The sequence below is a fragment of the Mixophyes fleayi genome, chromosome 11 (genome assembly GCF_038048845.1).
Source record: "Mixophyes fleayi isolate aMixFle1 chromosome 11, aMixFle1.hap1, whole genome shotgun sequence".
NCBI lineage: Eukaryota > Metazoa > Chordata > Amphibia > Anura > Limnodynastidae > Mixophyes > Mixophyes fleayi.
In genome coordinates this window covers 1,762,469-1,783,153 of record NC_134412.1, presented here as the reverse complement: position 1 = coordinate 1,783,153, position 20,685 = coordinate 1,762,469, and the positions used below count along the sequence as shown (strand labels likewise).

Sequence of the window (20,685 nt, the reverse complement as noted above, 5' to 3'; positions counted from 1 at the left end):
GCTCACAGTGATTGAGAATATTAGCAGTGCGGCTGCTCAGTTTTGTTTATCGATGGTATCTGAAAAACAATTTAGCAATTTCTGAGAAGTGTATTATGAACGCTCTTACATTTGATGGTGGGATCTTGTACTCCTATAGTAATTTGCAGTGGTGGAAGTGGAAATGTAGACTTGGCAGTATGGAAAATGCAAATGGATGGAATGTGAAAGGCTCCACTCTGCTTTTCCAGTATTCCAAATATAGATACTTAGACCAATACTATTAGAGTGCACATATAAGGTCATGGAATTATAATAGTAAAATGAAAATATTAGTTAATTTACATTATGGCCTCAAAACCAGAGAAGTTACCAGAGTGAAGTGAATATTTCATATTTTATTAGTATTTCACTAATAAAATATATTGCATTGCAATAAAACCACCATGAAAGTTCTTGGTTCTCTGCAACTTGCCAGTGTCTGTCTTCCACTGTGCAAAGCACGCAGCTTCTGGGTATGGTAGTCTTGTTGTTCATACTACTTCAGTAGTTTATGCAGTAACTTTATCTCCTTGATACCACAGGGTCTGTGTATGCTTTCTAACTAGGCTTATTAATTCATTGTTGAGATGTTTGCTTTCATAAAAGTGACATTATGGAGACATTTAAGCCCACACACGGGCAGTAGTACAGTAGTGTTGATTTTCTGAAACATGCATGTGTCACGTTAATTAAGCAGCGTTGGATACTCATCGTGCAGGAGGTGTATAGGATCGGATGGTGATTGACCTATAGTAAGCCTGCTTTAGTAAAGGTAATTAAAGTCTAATTTTTAGTATATGGTGGATTGGTCCTGATATGTAAATGGTTTATCTATTCCTTAATAACCTAAAACAATGTATTAAAACATGCTAATACTTAACAGTAGATTATGTTACATCGTTGTGCCCATGGGGAAATGAATTTACAGAAACATTGCAAAGTAAGAATAGAATTAATGTTATTTGTTTAGGGAATTGACTGGTAGTTATTGTGTTCATATATTGATGAGTATCACAGATTTTATATTGGCCAAAATGGTAGTAGCCAACGTCAATTATTTTATTCTCCAAAATAAATGACAGCTTTCTCTGTATTTATATTAGCTGTGTATCACATCACCACATGATCAGGTCCTTCCAGATGTAATTCTGTTTGTCATTCGCAGCCTTAGTGCAAAACCAAGGAAATAAATTACAGCCATGACAATCAATGAATTATTTTGTCACATATTTACATGTCACAATACTCATCTGGCTTACGGTATGTTGGCTGCACAAAATATATTGTATCATTTAATATTTAAATATAAATTAAATGTAATATTTATTACATTATCTTTACTTTCAATTTATTTTAACCATTTAATATCTGCATTCCTACATAAACCAGCTTATCAGTCAGTAGAGGACTGACTATATATTTAATCAAACTATTTGGCCCTTGTCTCCCCAGACATGCCTTCTATTGTTTAAGTGGTAGATTCTCCATCGATGTGTTTCTATTCCTGTCATTTATTAAACAGAAGAGTTAGTAATCACTTTGTGTAAGAAGCAGAAATAATGAGAGTTTATACATAGGGTGGTATGTTGTTTACCACACCCCCTTTCACCCACTTCTCAATAAAACTCACATAGTTGTCATGGACACCAAGAGACACAAATCCAAAGCACAAAGGATTTCAAGGCACAGATGAAGGCAACCCTCAAGGAGTCATTGTGGTCAAATGTTTAAAAAAAAAAGTAATAAAATAGCTGTCCTGGACTGGTGCTTTCTGGAGCACGGTGAAGAGTAACATCCCAAGTTTACTTACTGGAACAGAAGGCCAACAACGTGCCCTGATTCACAGCTGTTACACGCTCAAATCGAAGGTTCTCTGCCACCACTGCGGAATCAGTAACACTTAAGAAGGAATGTGAATATGGCTGTCTACAAGGGTACGAGTTTACAACCACTGTCACACTTCTTTGTTCTTGTGTCTTTAATGATGCAGACAGTCTACCCCCTAGAAACAGGTAGGTAACTGGGCACAGGACAGGAGGGCTTTAAACAACATATTGCAGTTTGTGCATCTACATTGTTCAATGGTTACAATATGATTGCGTAGCAACTTTGTGTGATTCATGATCATGTCAATATTTCTTTAACTTTCCAGATTTTTAAATATAAGGTTGTTAAATGAAAGGAAATTATTAAGGAGCCTCTGTTTGGATGGTACTTGTTTGATTATTATGTTGTTTACAATTTTAAAACTGGTGGTGTTGAGGATACCATGTAAGGCCATCTTTAAATGCTTTAACTTGTGTCTTTATGAATTGTACAATTCTCCCATATAACTCGCCTCTGATTATTTTGTTCTGCGTAAATGTGATTTATCTGCTCTCTTTTCTGTATGTATAGTAAACTGCAACTGGTTGTCTAAATGGTCTTTCCCTTCATCATCTACAAAATGTTGTAAATTAAGTTGTTTTTTTTCTGACTGCAGAAATTTATATAAGTTAATAGTTTGATTTTTATGCTGCTCAAATACGTGGTAGCCGTTCATCTTCATGTAAAATTGTCACTGAAAGAACACATATCACACACAACACACACACACACACACACACACACACACACACACACACACACACACACACACACACACACACACGCGCGCACGTATCATCCTGCTGATAATTCGGCATACATAGTACTACACAATACATTAGGCACGTGTCTCCTATCTCACAAAGCCTGTGAATTAATATGTCAGTTTATTGTTTATATACTGTTAACCTGGAACCCTAAGATACAGTTTATGAGTGGGAGGAGAGGTCAGATAAACACTATTAGCAACGTGTCCTCATCAATCTCGTGTGTCACGTCTGTTATATATTACAAATCCAACTGCATTTTTGTGTCCCATTTTTTGTTCATCATATTCCCAAACATGTATAGAATGTATGTCTTGTGCTATACACATTTTGTAATCTACATTTTGTCCATTTTAAGTCTTGATAAGACATTTGACTTGACCATTTTCCCGTCAGGATTGAGGAAGCCCTAGTAGTGCTGTATAAATCCTATCTGTATACAGTTCTTGAGGCAGAATGTTTTATACCCACACAACCAGCACAGTAATTGTATTTGTACTTCACAGCATGTGCTGGGATCTTTGTTTTTTTTATGGTTTATTTGCCCTAATCGACTTCTATACTTTGGGAGGTGGGGTAAGTAGACTATAAACTGCAATGAATTCACATAATCAGTATACACATTTTTGTAATGCTATCTAGGGAAAATTAGATTTTACTAATCTTTTAAGATGGCTTTATATGGGATGATGCCTCTGGGCATGAGCACCAATGTTGCCACACATGTAGGTGTTTGGGGCAAGACGCTGGATGACTTCTTACATCACCTGGACCTCTTTGAGCATGAGAAGGTGACTGCACACAGGCGGATAGCGCTCATTTCCCACCACATTTATTATATTATATATATATATATATATATATATATATATATATATATATATATATATATCTATCTTCACAATATAATACAAGAACAAAGTGACAAAATGGTATAAATACAAACACCACATCTATATAATTGCATAATTACAACCTCCATTTACATAAGAAAAACGGTCGGACAGAGGGCCCTGCTCGTAAGAACTTACCGACTATTAATAATATTATATATCCATGTTTTTGTGGCCATGTTGTAAATTGCAAATTGTTGAAGATTGCAAATTGTGTGGCCAGCATTGCTTTTTCTTCCCCAGAATTAAATTAATAACCCCTCATTAAATGATTATTTTTAATGATTGAGGAATTGATAGCCGCTAGTTCCTGTGCATCAGATGGGAAACAGGAAGTTCCCAATATATTACCTGAGAACCTAATTTGTGTCAGTATCCAGAGCCCTAGGATTTAGTTATGTATACAGTAGATCAACTCTCCCTACTATGGCCCCAATTGTGGAAGCTTGTGCTAAAGGGTATCCCCCCATCTTTTACAAAGAGCTAATTTATTAGTAGCAAAGGTAAAATATTTTACATTTTAAAGGACCAGTCTGAAAGATTATACTTTTGCATTTGTATTTATTGCTTCATTATTTTCACACCCAACTATCATGAATGCTGTTCATTTTAATACCTTAATTTTTACAAAATAATATCTTTAATTTTCTTCAAAATGCAAGTGTGTGTTTGTTTGGTAATAACATTTGTTGTCTAATTTGTGTCTAGGAGCAGGTCTAGTTACTAATTATGAGATTAGTGCTGTATGTGTATTTGCACTAATATGTGTGTATATGGTTATGTGTGAGAATTTTACCCTGATCTGAAGGTAGAGATCAGGTGTACCAGCCCAAGTGCCCAGCAAGGGGGTACACTAGCAGCGAGAGTTACCCAGAAGGAAGTCGTTCTACCAAGACTGACACCATCTTTGTCTGGAGAGAACATGGCCAATAGAAAACAGAGGCAGCCTGCACATTTAGTTAAGTTGCAAGGCTTTATCAATGTCATCATTCAGCTTGGTGCAAAATACTAGGTATTAAAAGGCAAGAATGTCTGTTTATTTAAACTAGCACTCATTGCTTGTTTTTTTTTATTTTTTTTTATTTTTAGTGGTGAATCAAGAAAATACAGACAGCAAAATAATAACACTGTGTAGCATACACAGTAAAAAAATCACAACAGTTATTGTGGTGTATCGCATATTAGGAAACCTTTAGACAAAAATGACCGGTTTTTACATTTTTAAAGGGTAATATAAAATGGGTGTAGGAACAAAAGGGATTCTGGGGGAGCGGTGAGGGGGGTAGGACCACAAAGATAAGCACTGTAAGTATTTAGAGGATAACTAGGGTGTGTTGAGCCTATAGCAGAGGGGGAGATATGTGTCGGAAAGAGTTAGGGTCGTCGCCCATGGGTCAGGTCGGAGGACGCGGAGCGTTGAGGGGGGAAGGTGTGTTCCATGGAGCCCAGACTTGACTGAAGATGTGGCCTCTATCGTGGAGGTAGTACGTAATCTCCATAGCGGCCACGTGCCAAATCGAGACAGCTTGTTCTTTATGTAGAAGAGTAGACCGTACTTGGTGTCATCAGCTAGCCTGGTGCAACGTCCAAGTTACTTAAAAGAAGCCATTGTGTGTATTTGAATCGGAGCTTACTGCCAAAATTTTCTCCCATCAGAGCGATAGAGACTAATACAGTAGAACAATTTAAACATGCTTGGGATAGACATAAGGATATCCTTACCATAGGTTAAAAACAGGCTAACTAGCTGGGCCAAGTGGTTCTCATCTGTCGTCAAATGCTATGTTTCAAAGAGCTAATGTATACAAGCTAATTAAACCAATTTTATGCTTCAAGTATGAGGAAAGAATTTTATCAATGTCAACAGATAAGTGCTACATCTAAGATACTAGAATGATGCCTGCAAAGAGATTCAAACCAGGGCTTCGACCTTCACCGCTAGTCTTCTAAGTCAGCTTTTGTGTGAGGTGTGACATTTTCTCACTGGTGCAACATCCAAGGTACTAAAATAAAATTTGCTTGGTTATTTGAAATAGTCTTCATAATGGCTGCCAGTAGTGCATGGAGGGTCCTATAGGATCCATTAGAGCATCAGATACAGCAAGTTCCTAGATGCAGGATTTGTCACCTGACTAGTAGTCCAACAGCTTACATGTTAAGCAACTGTTGAGACCTTTCTCAATGTCATCAACCAGTTTGTTCAACATCCAGTGTACAAAATGGAAGCTTGTCTGGATATTTGAACAAGGACCTTAACCATCGTTGCCACTATAGTATCTGGCTACTAGCCAACTGTGCCAGCTTTTGGTCTATGTAAGTGGGGGTCATCATGCACATCCATGCAATGTCCAAATAACTGAAAGGAAGCCTGAACCAGGACATCCCAAGTTATAGTCATCCGGAAACTACTATTCACTGAGACATCTTATGCTTAAGGTAAGTATGGAGGCTTTTTTCAAAGTCCTCAACAAGCCAAGTGCAACATAAAAGGACGCTAAAATGAAGCCTGTATGGGGATTAGACCCAGGGCCTAAACTATCATTTCCCATAGAGCCCTTAGCTACTCGTTCACTAAACCAATTTATGCCTTGAGCATGATGGCAATTTCAACCAGCTTGGTGGAGCATTCAGTAAGTCTGATGATTCAAACCTCTGCCAGCAGTTCTCCTGGCTACTAATTTGCTAAGATAGCTGTGTTATGCAGGTGTCTTACATTTAGTCTTGTGCAACTCCAAGATACTAAGGAGAACAAGTGTGGGTATTAGAAATCAATTCTCCACCATCATTACCAGTAGAACACCTGGTTACTAATCAACTTAGTCAATTCACGAGTTAGTGAGATCATGTTTCCCAGTGGCATCAACGAAGTGTTATGGACTGGAATAATATCAGGCCTAGTGGGCGGTTCCCACGAAGGCCTGGGCACGTGACTTAGCCGAGTCAGGATCATATGATGCTTAGAGAATAAGAACACAAGGCAATGGGTCTGCTTAATATTTCAATGAATATGAGCATTAGTACATATCAACACAATATAAACAATGCAGCAAATAGTAATGAGATGTAGAGATAAGCAGATTGTCATATATAACATTACAAAGAATGGTTAAGCATTAAACACAGCAGTACTGCTAAGCACAATATATATATATATATATATATATATATATATATATATATATATATATATATATATATATATATATATTGATAGCAGTAAATGGTGCAATTTCAAGCTGCATACCAAAGTAAATATAAATGTGTAGCTTATCTGGGTATTAAAGGATTTCAAAATGCCTCTTCAGAAACACACATGGCACTTGATCTTTCAAAAACTCAAGTTCTAGTGAGCGGAAAATACAATATATCATAGTGTAGTGTCACTACATTTAAAAATCCATTCAATGTAAAGAAATATTGCATACCAGAAATACATGATAGTAGACCTTGTAAGAAAAAATTGAAGGAAATCTTAAAGAAAGAACTGTCAGAAGCCAATTACAAACAAGAGATTTAATATTCACATAAAAACATTAGTGCAACTTGTGTACATTCAACAGAAAATGTCAGGGATTATCTGTAGGGGTTCCTTAGTGAAGGTGTTTAAAGTAGAGATGCTCAGGCTCGGTTCCTCGAGAACCGAACACACCCAAACTTAGGGTATCCGAGTACCGAGCCGAGCTCGCTCGGTACTGTCGCACACCTTCGGAATTGAAAACGAGGCAAAACGTCATTGTGACGTTGGATCGCGCAAGTTTTTAATTCCTTTTTAAGATCCAGTATGGCGAGGGCGGACCCCCATTTTTCTTTTCTGCCACTGCTGTGTACCAGTGTGCCCTAGATGTGCTAGGAACTGCTGTGTGTTTATGTCATTGCTCTGTCGCTTACCATCCAGCCAGGTCGCTGCAGTATTTGTACAAAAGTATGAAAATAATATTGTGATCTGAGAGGTGGTCAAAATTGACTGCAAATGACTTGAAATTAGTGTTATTGAGGATAATAATAATGTAGGAACAAAAAAAGAGCACAATTATGTTATTTTAGAATATTTTAGGATTTTTTCTAAAAAAACAAAACAACACACAAGGGCGCTTTTGCCAAAACCAAAACACGAAGGTATTCCAGATCCAAAACCAAAACCAGTTCACGGGGTCAGTGAGCATCTCTAGTTTTAAAGTAGGGAACACCACTCTGGCCAGAAAAGGGACTAAGAAAAATCCAATCTCCACACTAAAAGTCACAAATAAGACCCTAAGTGTTTCGTCTGGGTGACTTCTTCAGGGGATGTCAAGCCATTACAAGACCTGTTCTTGAACAATATTGAATTTAATTAGTAATAAAAGAGATTAGCATACTTCCTGGTGATGTCATGTAGGTAGAGTGTGGGCAAGAAAGGAACAGGCTTTAAAAGTAGTGAAATTATTTGGGCATTAGTCTGTTACTGAGAGACTTTTCATACCTAAACTCCTAGGTGTCCGATTATGTGAAAGAATAAGTGAGTGTTGGTCTTCCATTTCTGTGTTTTTTTATTTTAAAAACAATGTTAATATGTATGTCAATTTGTTATTGTTAGTACAGTACAGTACTGTTAGTACTGTGTGCGGCGCTGCGGATACCTTGTGGCGCCTAACAAATAAATGATAATAATAATAATTATAGATCTCTTTTTTCAATAAGCATTGTGACTTTTTGTCATATTATATCCCATTTAGTAACATTCTGTCTTTGTGTTCTTAAAGAATTCATGTATCAGGTAGGCTTGGTTTTTAGAATACCACATTTATACAGGAAATTGTATGGTTTACAGTATATCCGGTTTAAATCAGATTGTGATTCTATTTTGGGATAAGTTAAGAAGTAACTGAAGACTTTCTAAGAGTGTCGGCTCTTGACCTAAATCTAAGTGGTGTCAGAACTTTCTGGTTAATAGTGAGTGCGCGAGGAGTTTTGGGGGTATTTTGATAATTTTTAGACAATCGGGTGGTTTTGTGCTGATAACTCTTTCACACCCACAGGTCACACATTCTGTCATGCACGCATGGTAATGTTATGGCTTTTTTTATATAGTTGATTTTGCTGCTCTATGAACAATATCTCATCTACATCTAATCATCTAATGGGCTTCCTCGACTCCGTCTCCGTTCCTCCCGTCTCTCCGTCTCATCCATGTGTCAGTCTTTCTTCCCCTCCCTTTAGATTGTTCGCTCCCTCGAGCAGGGCTCTCCTACCTCCTGTTTCCATCACTTTTAACTGCGCTTTCCAGCTACTCAGCTCATCTCCTCTCGGTCCCTCTGCCCTCTGTCTCCTCTCGCTTCTCTCTGCTCCCCTTAGTGTCTCCCAACCTGTCATTCGTGCCAACCCTCTTGGGCCATAGTTACCTGCCTATACTCACTTTTCCCCTCCCTCCCTCTTTCATGCTGTGCCTGAGCCCCCAGAGTTATAGTGCTTACTGTTACTTGTGCTGTTTCACCTTGTACTGTGCCATTGTTTGTCCTTGTATGGCGCTACGGATACTTTGTGGCGCCCTATAAATAAAAATTACACTTCCCCTGACAATAATTGATAGTGTACATACAAATATCATTGCTTGTTCTGATAAAAGGGAACTGATAACTAGAGAATAGTTGAACATTTGCTTGGCTCTCAGCAGGGCCGCCGAGAGGGGGGGTAGCGGGTACATTTTACCGGGCCCGGGCTTGCCTTCGGTTCTAATTTTTATTTTTTCCCTTTTTTTTTTTTTTTTTTTTTTTCCTTATCTTGCGTTTTTTTTAATGTTTTGTTTTTTTTCTTCCCGTGGCTGGGGGGGGGAGGGAGCTGGACCAGTAAAAAATAAAAAAAATAAATACTCACGTGACCGCGGCGCCGCGTCCCTCCTCTCCTCTTCTCTATTCGCACTGACTGCCGAGCGTGACGTCATCAAGTCACGCCCGTCAGTCAGTGAGGAGCGCCGGACAAGACAAAGCTAGAAGAAAGAAGAGAAGACAGGAGAGAAGAAGAAAAAAAGAAAGAAGCTGACAGGAGGTAAGTAAAGAAACAGAGAGGCAAGGGGAGGAAAGGGACAGTGCTATTAAGAAGGGGAAGGAAAACAACGGGGGAGAGAGGCTGAGAATAAATAAAAAAGGGGAGAGAAGCACAGAGTTAAAATAAAAAAGGGGAGAGAAACATAGAATAAATAAAGTGGAGAGAAGCACAGAATAAATAAAAAAGGAGAGAAACAGTATAAATAAAAAGGGAGAGAAGCACAGAGTTAAAAAAAAAAAAAGGAGAGAAACAGTATAAATAATAAAGGGGAGAGAAACAGAATAAATAAAAAGGGGAGAGAAGCACAGAGTTAAAAAAAAAAAAAAAAAAAGGGGAGAGGCACATTTAATAGTGGGGACTATTTAAGATGGGGTGGTTTGGGGGCTATTGAATATGGGGGTGAGTTTAGGGAGAATGAGGTCTATTTATTAAATGTGACTGAATTTATTAATGGCAGTGATGGTTGCGGGAAATAGGTATTGCTGGGGCTGTTTGCAGGAAGGGAAATAGGTTTATTTATTAAATGTGAATACTATTATTTTAATGTTGGGGCTGGAGGAAAGCCTAATTATTAATTGTGGGTGCTATTGATTTAACGCCGGGGCTGGCTGTAATTTTCTAAATGTAGCCATTTTTTTCCCCAAATAGGTACTCCAACATTTCAGGATCCGGACAAGCCGCAACTAAAGAAAGCAGCAGTCACAGGTGGTGAAAGTGAGAAGAACAGGTAGGAGAGAGCAGCAGAGTGTGTGAAATGTTGTGATTCTAGTAGGGACAATGGGAATTTTTGGTGAGTGTCGTGCCCAATGTAAGGTGCAGGCCAAGACTGAACTCTTTGTGTACACACTGCATTCTTTGTATACTACACTGTGGTGCTAGATGTCTTAAAAGTCAGGAGTGCTGGGACATATGTGACGCTCTGGTGAATTCAGGATCTAGTGCTAGCCACGTCCCAACGGGGCTTTGCCACGCCCCAAATGTATGACCACACCCCTAAAAAAAATTGCACCGGTGTTAGGCTAGCCACGCCCCCAACGGTGCATTGCCACGCCCCTGAATGTATGACCAGAGGCTAAAAAATAACCGGCGCAAAAAAATTTGAGGGCTTACTCGACTATGAGGGGGCCCCATGAATTTGTTGTACCTGGGCCCTGAATTCCTCTTGGCAGCCCTGGCTCTCAGACATGCAAATAAACGTACCCACTGTGCCAGGTTGGGTCAAGTGGCCGGATCTCTGCCAGATTTGCCTATTTGCATCTGGAAACAACGATGTTTGTCACTCATTCTAAACATCCAGATCTTACAGGGCACCACCGTTGTGGTCTACATGGTCAGGTGTGGTCATCATCTATTTTGAAAGACATCTGATGGCTCCTAACAAAATATAGATTGGGATCAATGGAATTTTGGGCCCATACATGCTGTGATAGACTAAATGTCTGTACAAATTAGTGCATTTACAGTATTTTATTCAATAGGAAAATCCATACTTTAGTGGAGAAGATGATCATTCTGCAAGTACACAGAACTCTGATTTCTGTCCTTATTTAAATATTGCTTACTGTTACAGATAATTCTAATTTCCTCCCTAGGGCAGTGTTTCCCAAGCCCAGTCCTCAGGGACCCCTAATAGTGCATGTTTTCCATATCTCTGGAGCACAGTTTTATTTATTACTGACTGACATATTTTGAAAAATCCACAGGTGGTATAATTATTTAATTTGTGACCTGGAAAACCTGCACTGTTAGGGGGTACTTGAGGACTAGGCTTGGTAAACAATGCCCTATGGGATCTGGCAATGATTGGGATGGACAGCCAACTGTATGCCAGAGAACACATAATACTTGAGATCAGAGCCGTAACTAGGGTGGTGCGGGCGGTGCCGTCGCCCAGGGCGCAAGCCCCAAATGGGCGCAGCAGCCGCCCGCTACCTAGCTCTTTTGGCAGTGAAAAGAAAAGCCTTTGACTTCCGCAGTGGAACGCATGTGCGTTCCACAGACAGGAAGTTCGGCATTTGGAACACAAATGCCGAACTTCCTGTCTGTGGAACGCACATGCGTTCCACTGCAGAAGTTAAAGGCACATCGCCGTATAGGACGGTAAATAACATTGTCTTTTGTTCTCTGTCAATTTCACGCCGTCTTCCTTTTGTAAAGGCTCATTTTTGGGTGTTTGGTCTTTTTAACAGTACAATTGTGCGCTTCTGACAAATGTACTCCATACTTTTATTCATCGTTGTCCGGCTGAATGGCAAGCATCGCGTGCAGTTCTTCCACAGTGTAGCCAAGTAAGCTATGGAGATACGTAGCGCTTTCCTGAAGTGTTGTGAATAATGTTGTTATCATAATAGTATCTCAGTCCACGAAGTTCACTTTAGGCTTATTTTTCCTTTTTCCCCACCTCCGTGCAAGCTGAAAATGAATTCATAGTCAGTCTCAGTCTCTCTCTCTCTCAGTCTCTCTCTCTCAGTCTCAGTCTCTCAGTCTCTCTCTCAGTCTCTCAGTCTCAGTCTCAGTCTCTCTCTCTCAGTCTCAGTCTCTCTCTCTCTGTCTCAGTCTCTCTCTCTATCTCAGTCTCTCTCTCCTATTTTAAATGAAAAAAAATAATTTAATCTTAATTATATCCTTTATAGGGGCCCTTGAAAATAAGCTCTAAAAATAAGCTCTAACAAGCTTTGTTTGTTATCCTATAGTAATGCTCCCTGCCCCACTGGGGCTTACAGTCCAAATTCCCTAACAGACAGACACATTCTTATGTGAGTATTAAGTGCATGAGATATTAGAATACCTTTCGCTATATATTTTTTGCATACTTTAAATGGTCATTAGGGCAGAGAGCCGGTTGTTAATTTATTTCAATTCCACCACTGTGTGTATGTATATATATATATATATATATATATATATATATATATATATATATATATATATATATATATATATATATATATATATATATATATATATATATATATTTGCAAATATGTGTAACAGAATTCTTTCAGTAAAGTGCTAGCCACACCCACACACTAGGTTGGCCACACCCACTTGTCAAATGCCACTCCCACATAGATGGGGGGCGCCGGTGCCCTGTCTCGCCCAGGGCACTAAAATGTCTAGTTACGGCACTGCTTGAGATAGATGTGATATAATTGTATACATTGTAGGGGTCATTCATTAAAGCTATAGCTATAGAAAGTGAACAAACCTCTTTATTGTTATAAAATGTCGCACACCTATTTGTGTCACATTTTCCTGTGCAAAATCTGTGCATGTTCTACACCAGTTTAATGGTGTTGTTATTTGTGGGCCTAAAAAATGTCATAAAATCTTTTGAATTTTTGATAATTGTCAGTCATGATCACTGCGGTACATCACTAATAACCAACCTAGTACTAATATGTTCTGCGTATATCTACCATTGGAGGTTCATTTAGAGAATTTGCATTGATAGTGGGTATATTATAGCTTCTTTTTGAGCACATAACATTAACCTAGACTGGACAGGGACAAGCCCAGATCAAAGTAATGATCACTCTTACTTACATGCAAATCTAGAAATTAGTTAATTCTCTATAACTTCCTTCTGTTGTTCACATCCCTCCATTATGTAAGCTGCGAGCAGGCCCTCTTACCTCTCTGTCTGTATTACTCAGTATTGTTTTATTAATGTTTGCTCCTAATTGTAAAGCGCTACAGAATTTGCTGGCGCTATATAAATAAATGATGATGTCTGTTAAAATAAGAAACCCCTTATTTAAAAACCATTTAAAGTTACTTTTTCTGCAGTCCTCAGTTTCTATAGATTCTTCTGCCATATAATTCTACGTAATGAACCGTTGTTTTAACTAATGTCAAAGCAGTGTACTTTCACGTTTATATCCTCACAAAGTCACAAGTATGTGGTAGAGACTTGTGTATGTTGTCCCTAATTGTGTTCTAAATACTTATTATTTTGTTAGCCTAACCCAAAATAGTTTATTCAAATTTAATGTGTCACCCACATCATTTCCTTTTGTGTAAGACAGAACAGATCTCATTATTGGCAGACACCCCCATTCTACCCAAAAACAAGCTGGTTCTCACACCACACAGAGAGATTCCGGCAGCCACATAACCTTGGAGACCAAGGCAATAAAATGTTTGGAGGCTGTAAATCTTCCCAGTAGTGATATCTTTTCCAGATGGTGTTAGTTCTATGAAAATTAATGTCTGAAGTAGTAAGCATTTGTACCTAGCAAAATGATTTTTATGCCATAACTTATATTTAGTTATATGCATGCGATAAATAGGTGGATAATGAAATCACTATGTTTGTGCGCATTAGCTCACAATAGTCTAGGACAGCACACACTTTAGACACAGCTGTGTTAATGGCCTTTATTATGATCTCCAATTTAAATCTGTTGCAGAGTGGAAATTGGCAAATTATAAAAAGTTTAATATTGTGACATTGTCATTGTTTTGATTTTAGTTATTGTGTTCATTGGAATATCTAGTCTGAGATAAAGGCAATAATAGCACACATTTCCAAATTGATGCATTAATTTCTTTGGTGGTGCTAATTCCCTTGGTGCTTGCTGTTAGTATAAGTATGTAGAGTGTATAGGAGTAATCGTATGGGGAGTCTATTGACACATTGGCTAGAGTATATCTTTACTTGTACAAAATATGCAAGCCAAAAGTTACTTTCGTATTTAAAGCTATAAGACAAGTACGATAATATGTAAGTAATATGTTCATAATTATAAATGATTGAGTGCTGAAGAATTGTATTTTTTGAATTTGAACATACTGACATTATTATCATGCTTATTTGTTTTACTATCTCCAGGGAATTGTGGAAACAAGATATGAAAAGACAGATAAATATGTTTATGATGCGTTTCATTTCATGTTTCTGCTCACCTTGCTCTATGGGAAAATGCACTGCTCTGTCGGGGGTCAGGGAGGTTTCCTAATTCAGGAGTCTCTCAGACGTTTAGGGAAAGTAGGCAACTATGCAACTTATGTATTTGGCCATCTTTTTTTCCTAAAATGCTCAGTTTGCGGTTATGTCTGGCAGACATCTTTGTAATTTCTTTGCATGACTGACCATAGATAGATAAATAGATAGAGGCCATTCTTTTGCAGAATGTTTTCAGGTCCACCATTGTGGCATTTTGCATTAGCTATAAGTTTCCTCTTGGCCTTGGTATAGTGAGATGTAGATTAAAGATTCTGCTGCTTCACAAGATGTTTGGCATTTAATCTGCTTCTTACCTTGATACTTCTGCACCTATACATTATGCTAACTTCTCTATCCTGCCAGATATCTGCCAAAATTAAGACAACAAATTAAGGACCTGACACCACTTTTTTTTCTTGGGAATAAGCATTCAATGTTGGGAGCAGTGTGCTCAACTGATGTGGTAAACAACAAGACATGGATTACATCATTAAGACGCATTTACATGCCCTATATTGCAGCTTGGAAAGTTTGTTTTGTGCTGTACACCAGCCCACAAGTAAGCGCTTACCTCTCTCAGTGCAAGGGTTGATAAGAGGGAGCACCAAATTGATCACATAGTGGAGCACTTCAGCCATGTCTACACAGATTTACTCAATTGGACTTTATTAAAGATTTTCAGGAGGATGCAGAAAATAGGGCTGAGCAAATTAACCCCTCAGTGGAGTTTTGGAGATGGACCCTGCTTACCCACATGACTTTCTCTTTGATCTTCCCAAGCAACACTCAAGCTTTATAGAGCACATGGAGCCCTCTAACAGCAACCTAAAGATAGGGAATACCCAATATTCCCTATACTACCAGAAATGTGGCCCTTGTTCTCCGACAGCCTGGCTCTTTAACTTAGGGCAACAGTATACAGGTTTTTCCTGACCTTGTAGGTCTGTCCACTCGGAGGATGTTTCAGGGAAAACAGATAGTTTACTATTTAAACTTGCTACGGAGCACCATGGCTGATTTTAGAACATTAAATCTCTTACAGAATGTGAAGAGAGCAGGGATACCAAGCAGTAAAAAGGTTAAGCCTGTTTGGGATCCTTCTCTCATTGGAGAAAATGCCAGTGACATTTCCCCACTGTTTCTTAGATGTAGCCATGTGGCCATGTTGGAATTGCTATTTCCATCCTGGGGTAATGGACACCTTGCAATCCTAGTCTGCCCTTAACGGACTGATCTATGTCTCTGTAGGCATCAGGGCCACCTCCATTAGCGTCTGAGCACTGTTAACCAGAAGCGCCGGCCATTCGGGACTGATATTCCCCAAAAAGACACGCATGGGTTAATTGGAGGGGAGATCATTGCATCTACATTGATTATACACCTTTGTGAGACCAGGTCCAGGACTATTGTTCCAAGTTGCTATATCTAGATTTGGTAGAATCTGCTTCAGCAAGGGTCACTGGAGTCTGGTCCTTGTCCACCAAATCCATCCCAAATTGCTCCGGACTGCCCAGCCTGTGTAAATAGTGGATAACAATCGCAGGGTGATGGCAAGCTTGACCGTTGCTGTTCCAGCAGAAGACGACCTGTCGGCAATTTGCATCAGGAGGATTTTCCTCAGGGTTGACTTCTTAAGTAGACACACTGGGACTGATTCAGAGTGGGGACGTACACCAGATTCCGTAGTGTATCTTGGGTGAAATATCTCTGTCATTGTTTTATTGTGCTTACAACCTGGTTCTGTATACGTGTGTGTCGGCATAAGTACGCCTGCCGTAAACTTGGCGGAAATGCTACAGGCGCAGAGCTGGACGCATCCACTCATCTCCCTCATTCATCCTCCCCTCTTCATGTCACACAAACTGAATGGCAAGTGTTACACTGTGTTTTCAATGCAAAATCTAGAAGTGTGAATAAAGTGGATTTTGCCATTATTTCGACATATCACATTAGCAACAAAATCCTGGAAAAGCAGTATTCCTCCAATGCTCGAGAAAATGAACAAGATATAGTGGATCAGCTAAATTAAGCCGTTACTGACTGTCTTTTCGCCACTACATCTCGGATGTACTCTCGCCAACTCAAACTCAATCTTTCAAAAACAGAATTCATAATATTCCCACCCACCAAAGGAGTTACCTTCCTGACATTTCTATTTCTGTTGACATCATGATCTTAAATCCCACCCCGCAAGCTCACTGCCTAGGTGTAATCCTTGACTTGCAAAAATCCTCTGTTCCCCACATCAACTATATATATATGAATATATATATATATATATATATATATATATATATATATATATATATATTCTCATGCTGCATGCATCTAAAGAAAACATTTCTAGAATACGTACATCTCACACAAGACACTGCAACAACTCTTAATTCATGCACTTGTCATCTCTCGCATCGACTATTGCTATTCCATTCTTACTGGTCTTCCTCTACTCAGACTCAAGCTTATACAATCTATTTTGCATGCAGCAGCTAGATTCATTTTCCTTGCAAATCGTTCTTCCTCTGCTGAGTCACTCTGTCAGTCTCTACATTGGTTGCCTGTTTTTTACCGAAAAATATAAAAAATATATATAAAATACTTCTACTAACCTACAAAGCCATCAACAAAATTACACCAACACAACTCCTCACTTGTTTCAATGTATCTTCCAGCTCGACACTTTCGGTCTGCACAAGATCTGCGTCTCTCTTCCACTCTCATCTCATGCTCCCATTTTCAGTTACAGGACTTTTTTTTTCGGGCTGCACCCACTCTATGGAATTCCCTCCCTTGCACAATAAGACTTTCTTGTGGTCTACAAACCTTCAAGCATTCTCTGAAAATCCACCTCTTTGGGCAAGCTTATAATATTCCTTAACCACCCACTTAACCTCACTAGGTTACCCTATTAGCACCCTCTACACAATTCACACAAGACATCAACGCTCTGGCCAACATTGCTGTGTGACTGATCATAGCATACGCATCACTTTACCCCTTTACAACCTGACTGGACCGAAATGTAATATGTAGATTAACCTCATGTATCCAACTCCCATTGCCCCATAGATTGTCAGCTTGTGAGCAGGGCCTTCTCACCTCTTTGTCTGTAGTACCCAGTATTGTTTATTACTTTGTTTGTCCCCAATTGTAAAGTGCTACAGAATTTGCTGGTGCTATATATATGTAGATGATGATGATGGAGGCGCTGCATGTCTCTCTTCAGAGAGAACCTTCTATCCCCTTCTTTCACTATTTGATAACTTATTTCTTTTCTGTTCTCCCTCAACTTTTGGTAAAATGCAATACAAAAATGAATAGTGTTTTAATACCGATCTTTATTACTTTATTAATTTACTTTTTTATAAAAAGATTACTTTGTTATAGCTATTGCAGAATTACTATTAACCATTTTGAGTAAACATTTTTTCTAAAAAATATATTCCATTTGTATTTGCTTGGTTCATATACCAGTTTACTGTTAGTTATGACATTAAGGAAATTGTTATCTAATTGACAATAATTATTTTGCACATCTGCCGGGGGTTCTCTGGGTGTCTGTACTGCTCTGTGCAGCCGCAGTGTTGGTCCGTTCTGGAAGGACGGGAAGGCTTGCAATATATTTCCAGCTATCACTTTACAATTACAATTGCTTGGTGCCACAAACTGATTCCAGTTTTACTTGTTCTACTTCCAGCACTTTATTATCTTACTGTTATTTGTCATCCATTGTAATTGTGTACAAATCGTGCCTCTGATTGCTATATAATACCTTTGTGTTTATATAATCTGTGTGTAACATCTTTTTACGTGTCCTCTATAGTGAGCATGGTGGACTTTTGTGGCCAGATCATCAAAGGGGATGGGATGATTATTAACTCACATGGGGACTCCAGAAAGTACTACTTTGTGTCTATGGGGACAGACTGCCGTTTAACTGTGCAAGCTGCTGCTCTGAAGGACAAAGTTCAGTTTCAGTTCCGCTTCTTCCTCGTCTACAGCCTCCTGCGTATGTCTAATGTTCAGAGTCAGACGTCTGCACCAGGTGTGAACAGCAGTCTTCGAAATTGGTCCTCTCAAGAGACCTCAAGGCAACCTGGATTGGGTTCAGAAGCTCTCAGCGACCCCTGTAATGCTGGCTCATATGTCCAGTTCTATGATGGCAAAGACCATTATTCAGAACCTCTAAGCACTCCTCTTTGTGGGAAAACCATCCCCAGGCCAGTCCTGTCCACTGGCAACTATCTAACCTTACGTCTGGTTACCCGAGGCCAGCAGCCCAGAGTGGACTTTGTTGGAGATTTTACCTCTTTCAGAATTGGTAAGGGTCCGGTTATTCAGCCATCATTGGTGTAAGGTTCATTGGATGGGGACACATAGTAATGGATTAGTCTATAGCATTTGGAATGAATGTACTCACTCTCCTATCATGTGCTAATGCCCCACTCTATCCCTCTGGGCCATTGGAGATTTTCAGAATTAAGAACATTTATTCACCTTTGTATTTATAGAGTTTCCCACGTAGACCTAATAATAAATAATAGTAGACCACTGTTATCTAGTGTGCTGTATATTCTCCTTTGGGGAAAAAACAATTCTATTGAAAATATGTTACTCTGAAATATCCTTGTTGTGCTCACTGTGAATAAAATTGTTTTCTCTCTGTCTATACAATACTGACTCACATTACAGGCTTTAACACCTCGGAGTGCAAGTCGGAGCCATACTTTAGCTGCCATAACGGCAAATGTATCCCGACTAGTCTGGTGTGTGATGACCATAACATTGATAACTGTGGAGATGGGAGTGACCAGTCTACCAGGTCCCCTGCAAACTGCATCAGTGTCTCATTGCACAGCAGAGGTAAGTACATCACGTATGCTCTTTTGTTACGTTGCTTGTAGGATTGAAGAATTGTAGAATATAAATTATCTGCTGTGTGCATGGATCATGCATTTTACTAATTGAGTTTTGTGAATTTCAAGTTACAAATAAGAAAATCTATATTACTATTCTTAATCTTCAAAGTAGGGATATGCTTACGCTTCAGTGTTACTCCAGTCATTCAGGAGCCATCTCATGCCTCCAACCCGTATTTCTAAAACATCCCTCTCTTACATTTAGAAGGATTCAAAAATGCGGCAAATGGAACGCTCCATAGCTGCCCACAAATTTAAAATACATTGAACTGAATTCCTTCAGATTTAGTATTAAACCCGAAGCAGATACAGAGTTTAAATCCACCATTGTCTATTCCTCTATGCCTCTCATTCCTGTGTCCTGTCTGCATTACAAGGGATGATAGGAACTGGGACCCCCCATGAAGTATCTGGCAGCAGCGCAGCTCCCACAACAACAGACCTTCAGGTGACTGTGCGGAATCTGAGCTGTGGGAACAAAGGGAATCGAAAGCTGCTAGTTCCAGACACTGTCCAACCACATGAATCAAATACAGGTACTTCACCTTTTTCTGTCTAGAACACATGGCTATTTTTTACAGTGGCCATGGTTAGGTGATCTAAACCACTATAAAGACTGATTGCAGGCTCCTGGTACCTACAGGTTCTATTTATTTATCAACATTTGATGAGCCAGAAGGCTTAACGTGACATTACTCTGTGAGAAGCTCCAATGGACCTTGTAATGTTTCCTCCTCAGATCAGTGTCCTGTTTTTGGATGATAGAACGGTCTTGTTGCCTTCTGTGTTTTTCAGCTATATCTTTATATATTCAGCCAAATTTGTTTTCCTCTTTCATATTCCTTTTAGACACTTGAAGGTATATTTGCTAAACTGCGGGTTTGAAAAAAAATGGAGATGTTGCCTATAGCAACCAATCAGATTCTAGCTGTCTAGTGTAGAATGCACTAAATAAATGACAGCTAGAATCTGATTGGTTGCTATAGGCAACATGTCCACTTTTTCAAACCCGCAGTTTAGTAAATATACCTTCAAGTGTCTAAAAGGAATATGCAATAATAAAATAAATCCACATATGTGATATTAAATGTGTTGACAATCAATTGAGGTGGATCATTCCATTTTTATTATTTTGTAGTTCTTGTCTTCATTATTACCGTTTATGTATATATCACCACCATATTGCAGTACTGTACAAAGTGTGTTGAAAATATATATATATATATATTATGTATACTATTGCATACATG

At 38.9% G+C, this 20,685-nt stretch overlaps 1 protein-coding gene across 5 annotated transcripts in view; it reads left to right on the top strand.

Moving 5' to 3' along the window:
• Positions 1 to 20,685, top strand: part of LDLRAD2 (low density lipoprotein receptor class A domain containing 2) — a 45,975-nt gene that overhangs the window by 20,790 nt on the left and 4,500 nt on the right. For 3 of the 5 annotated variants that reach the window (XM_075190664.1, XM_075190665.1, XM_075190666.1), the window contains 3 exons: positions 18,340 to 18,837; positions 19,209 to 19,379; positions 19,813 to 19,971. In XM_075190664.1, coding sequence (XP_075046765.1) covers positions 18,340 to 18,837; positions 19,209 to 19,379; positions 19,813 to 19,971 — 828 coding nt within the window. Of the gene's footprint in view, positions 1 to 1,424; positions 2,034 to 4,383; positions 4,560 to 18,339; positions 18,838 to 19,208; positions 19,380 to 19,812; positions 19,972 to 20,685 lie in introns of those variants that run through there. The other 2 variants (XM_075190663.1, XM_075190667.1) reach the window with 2 other exon arrangements.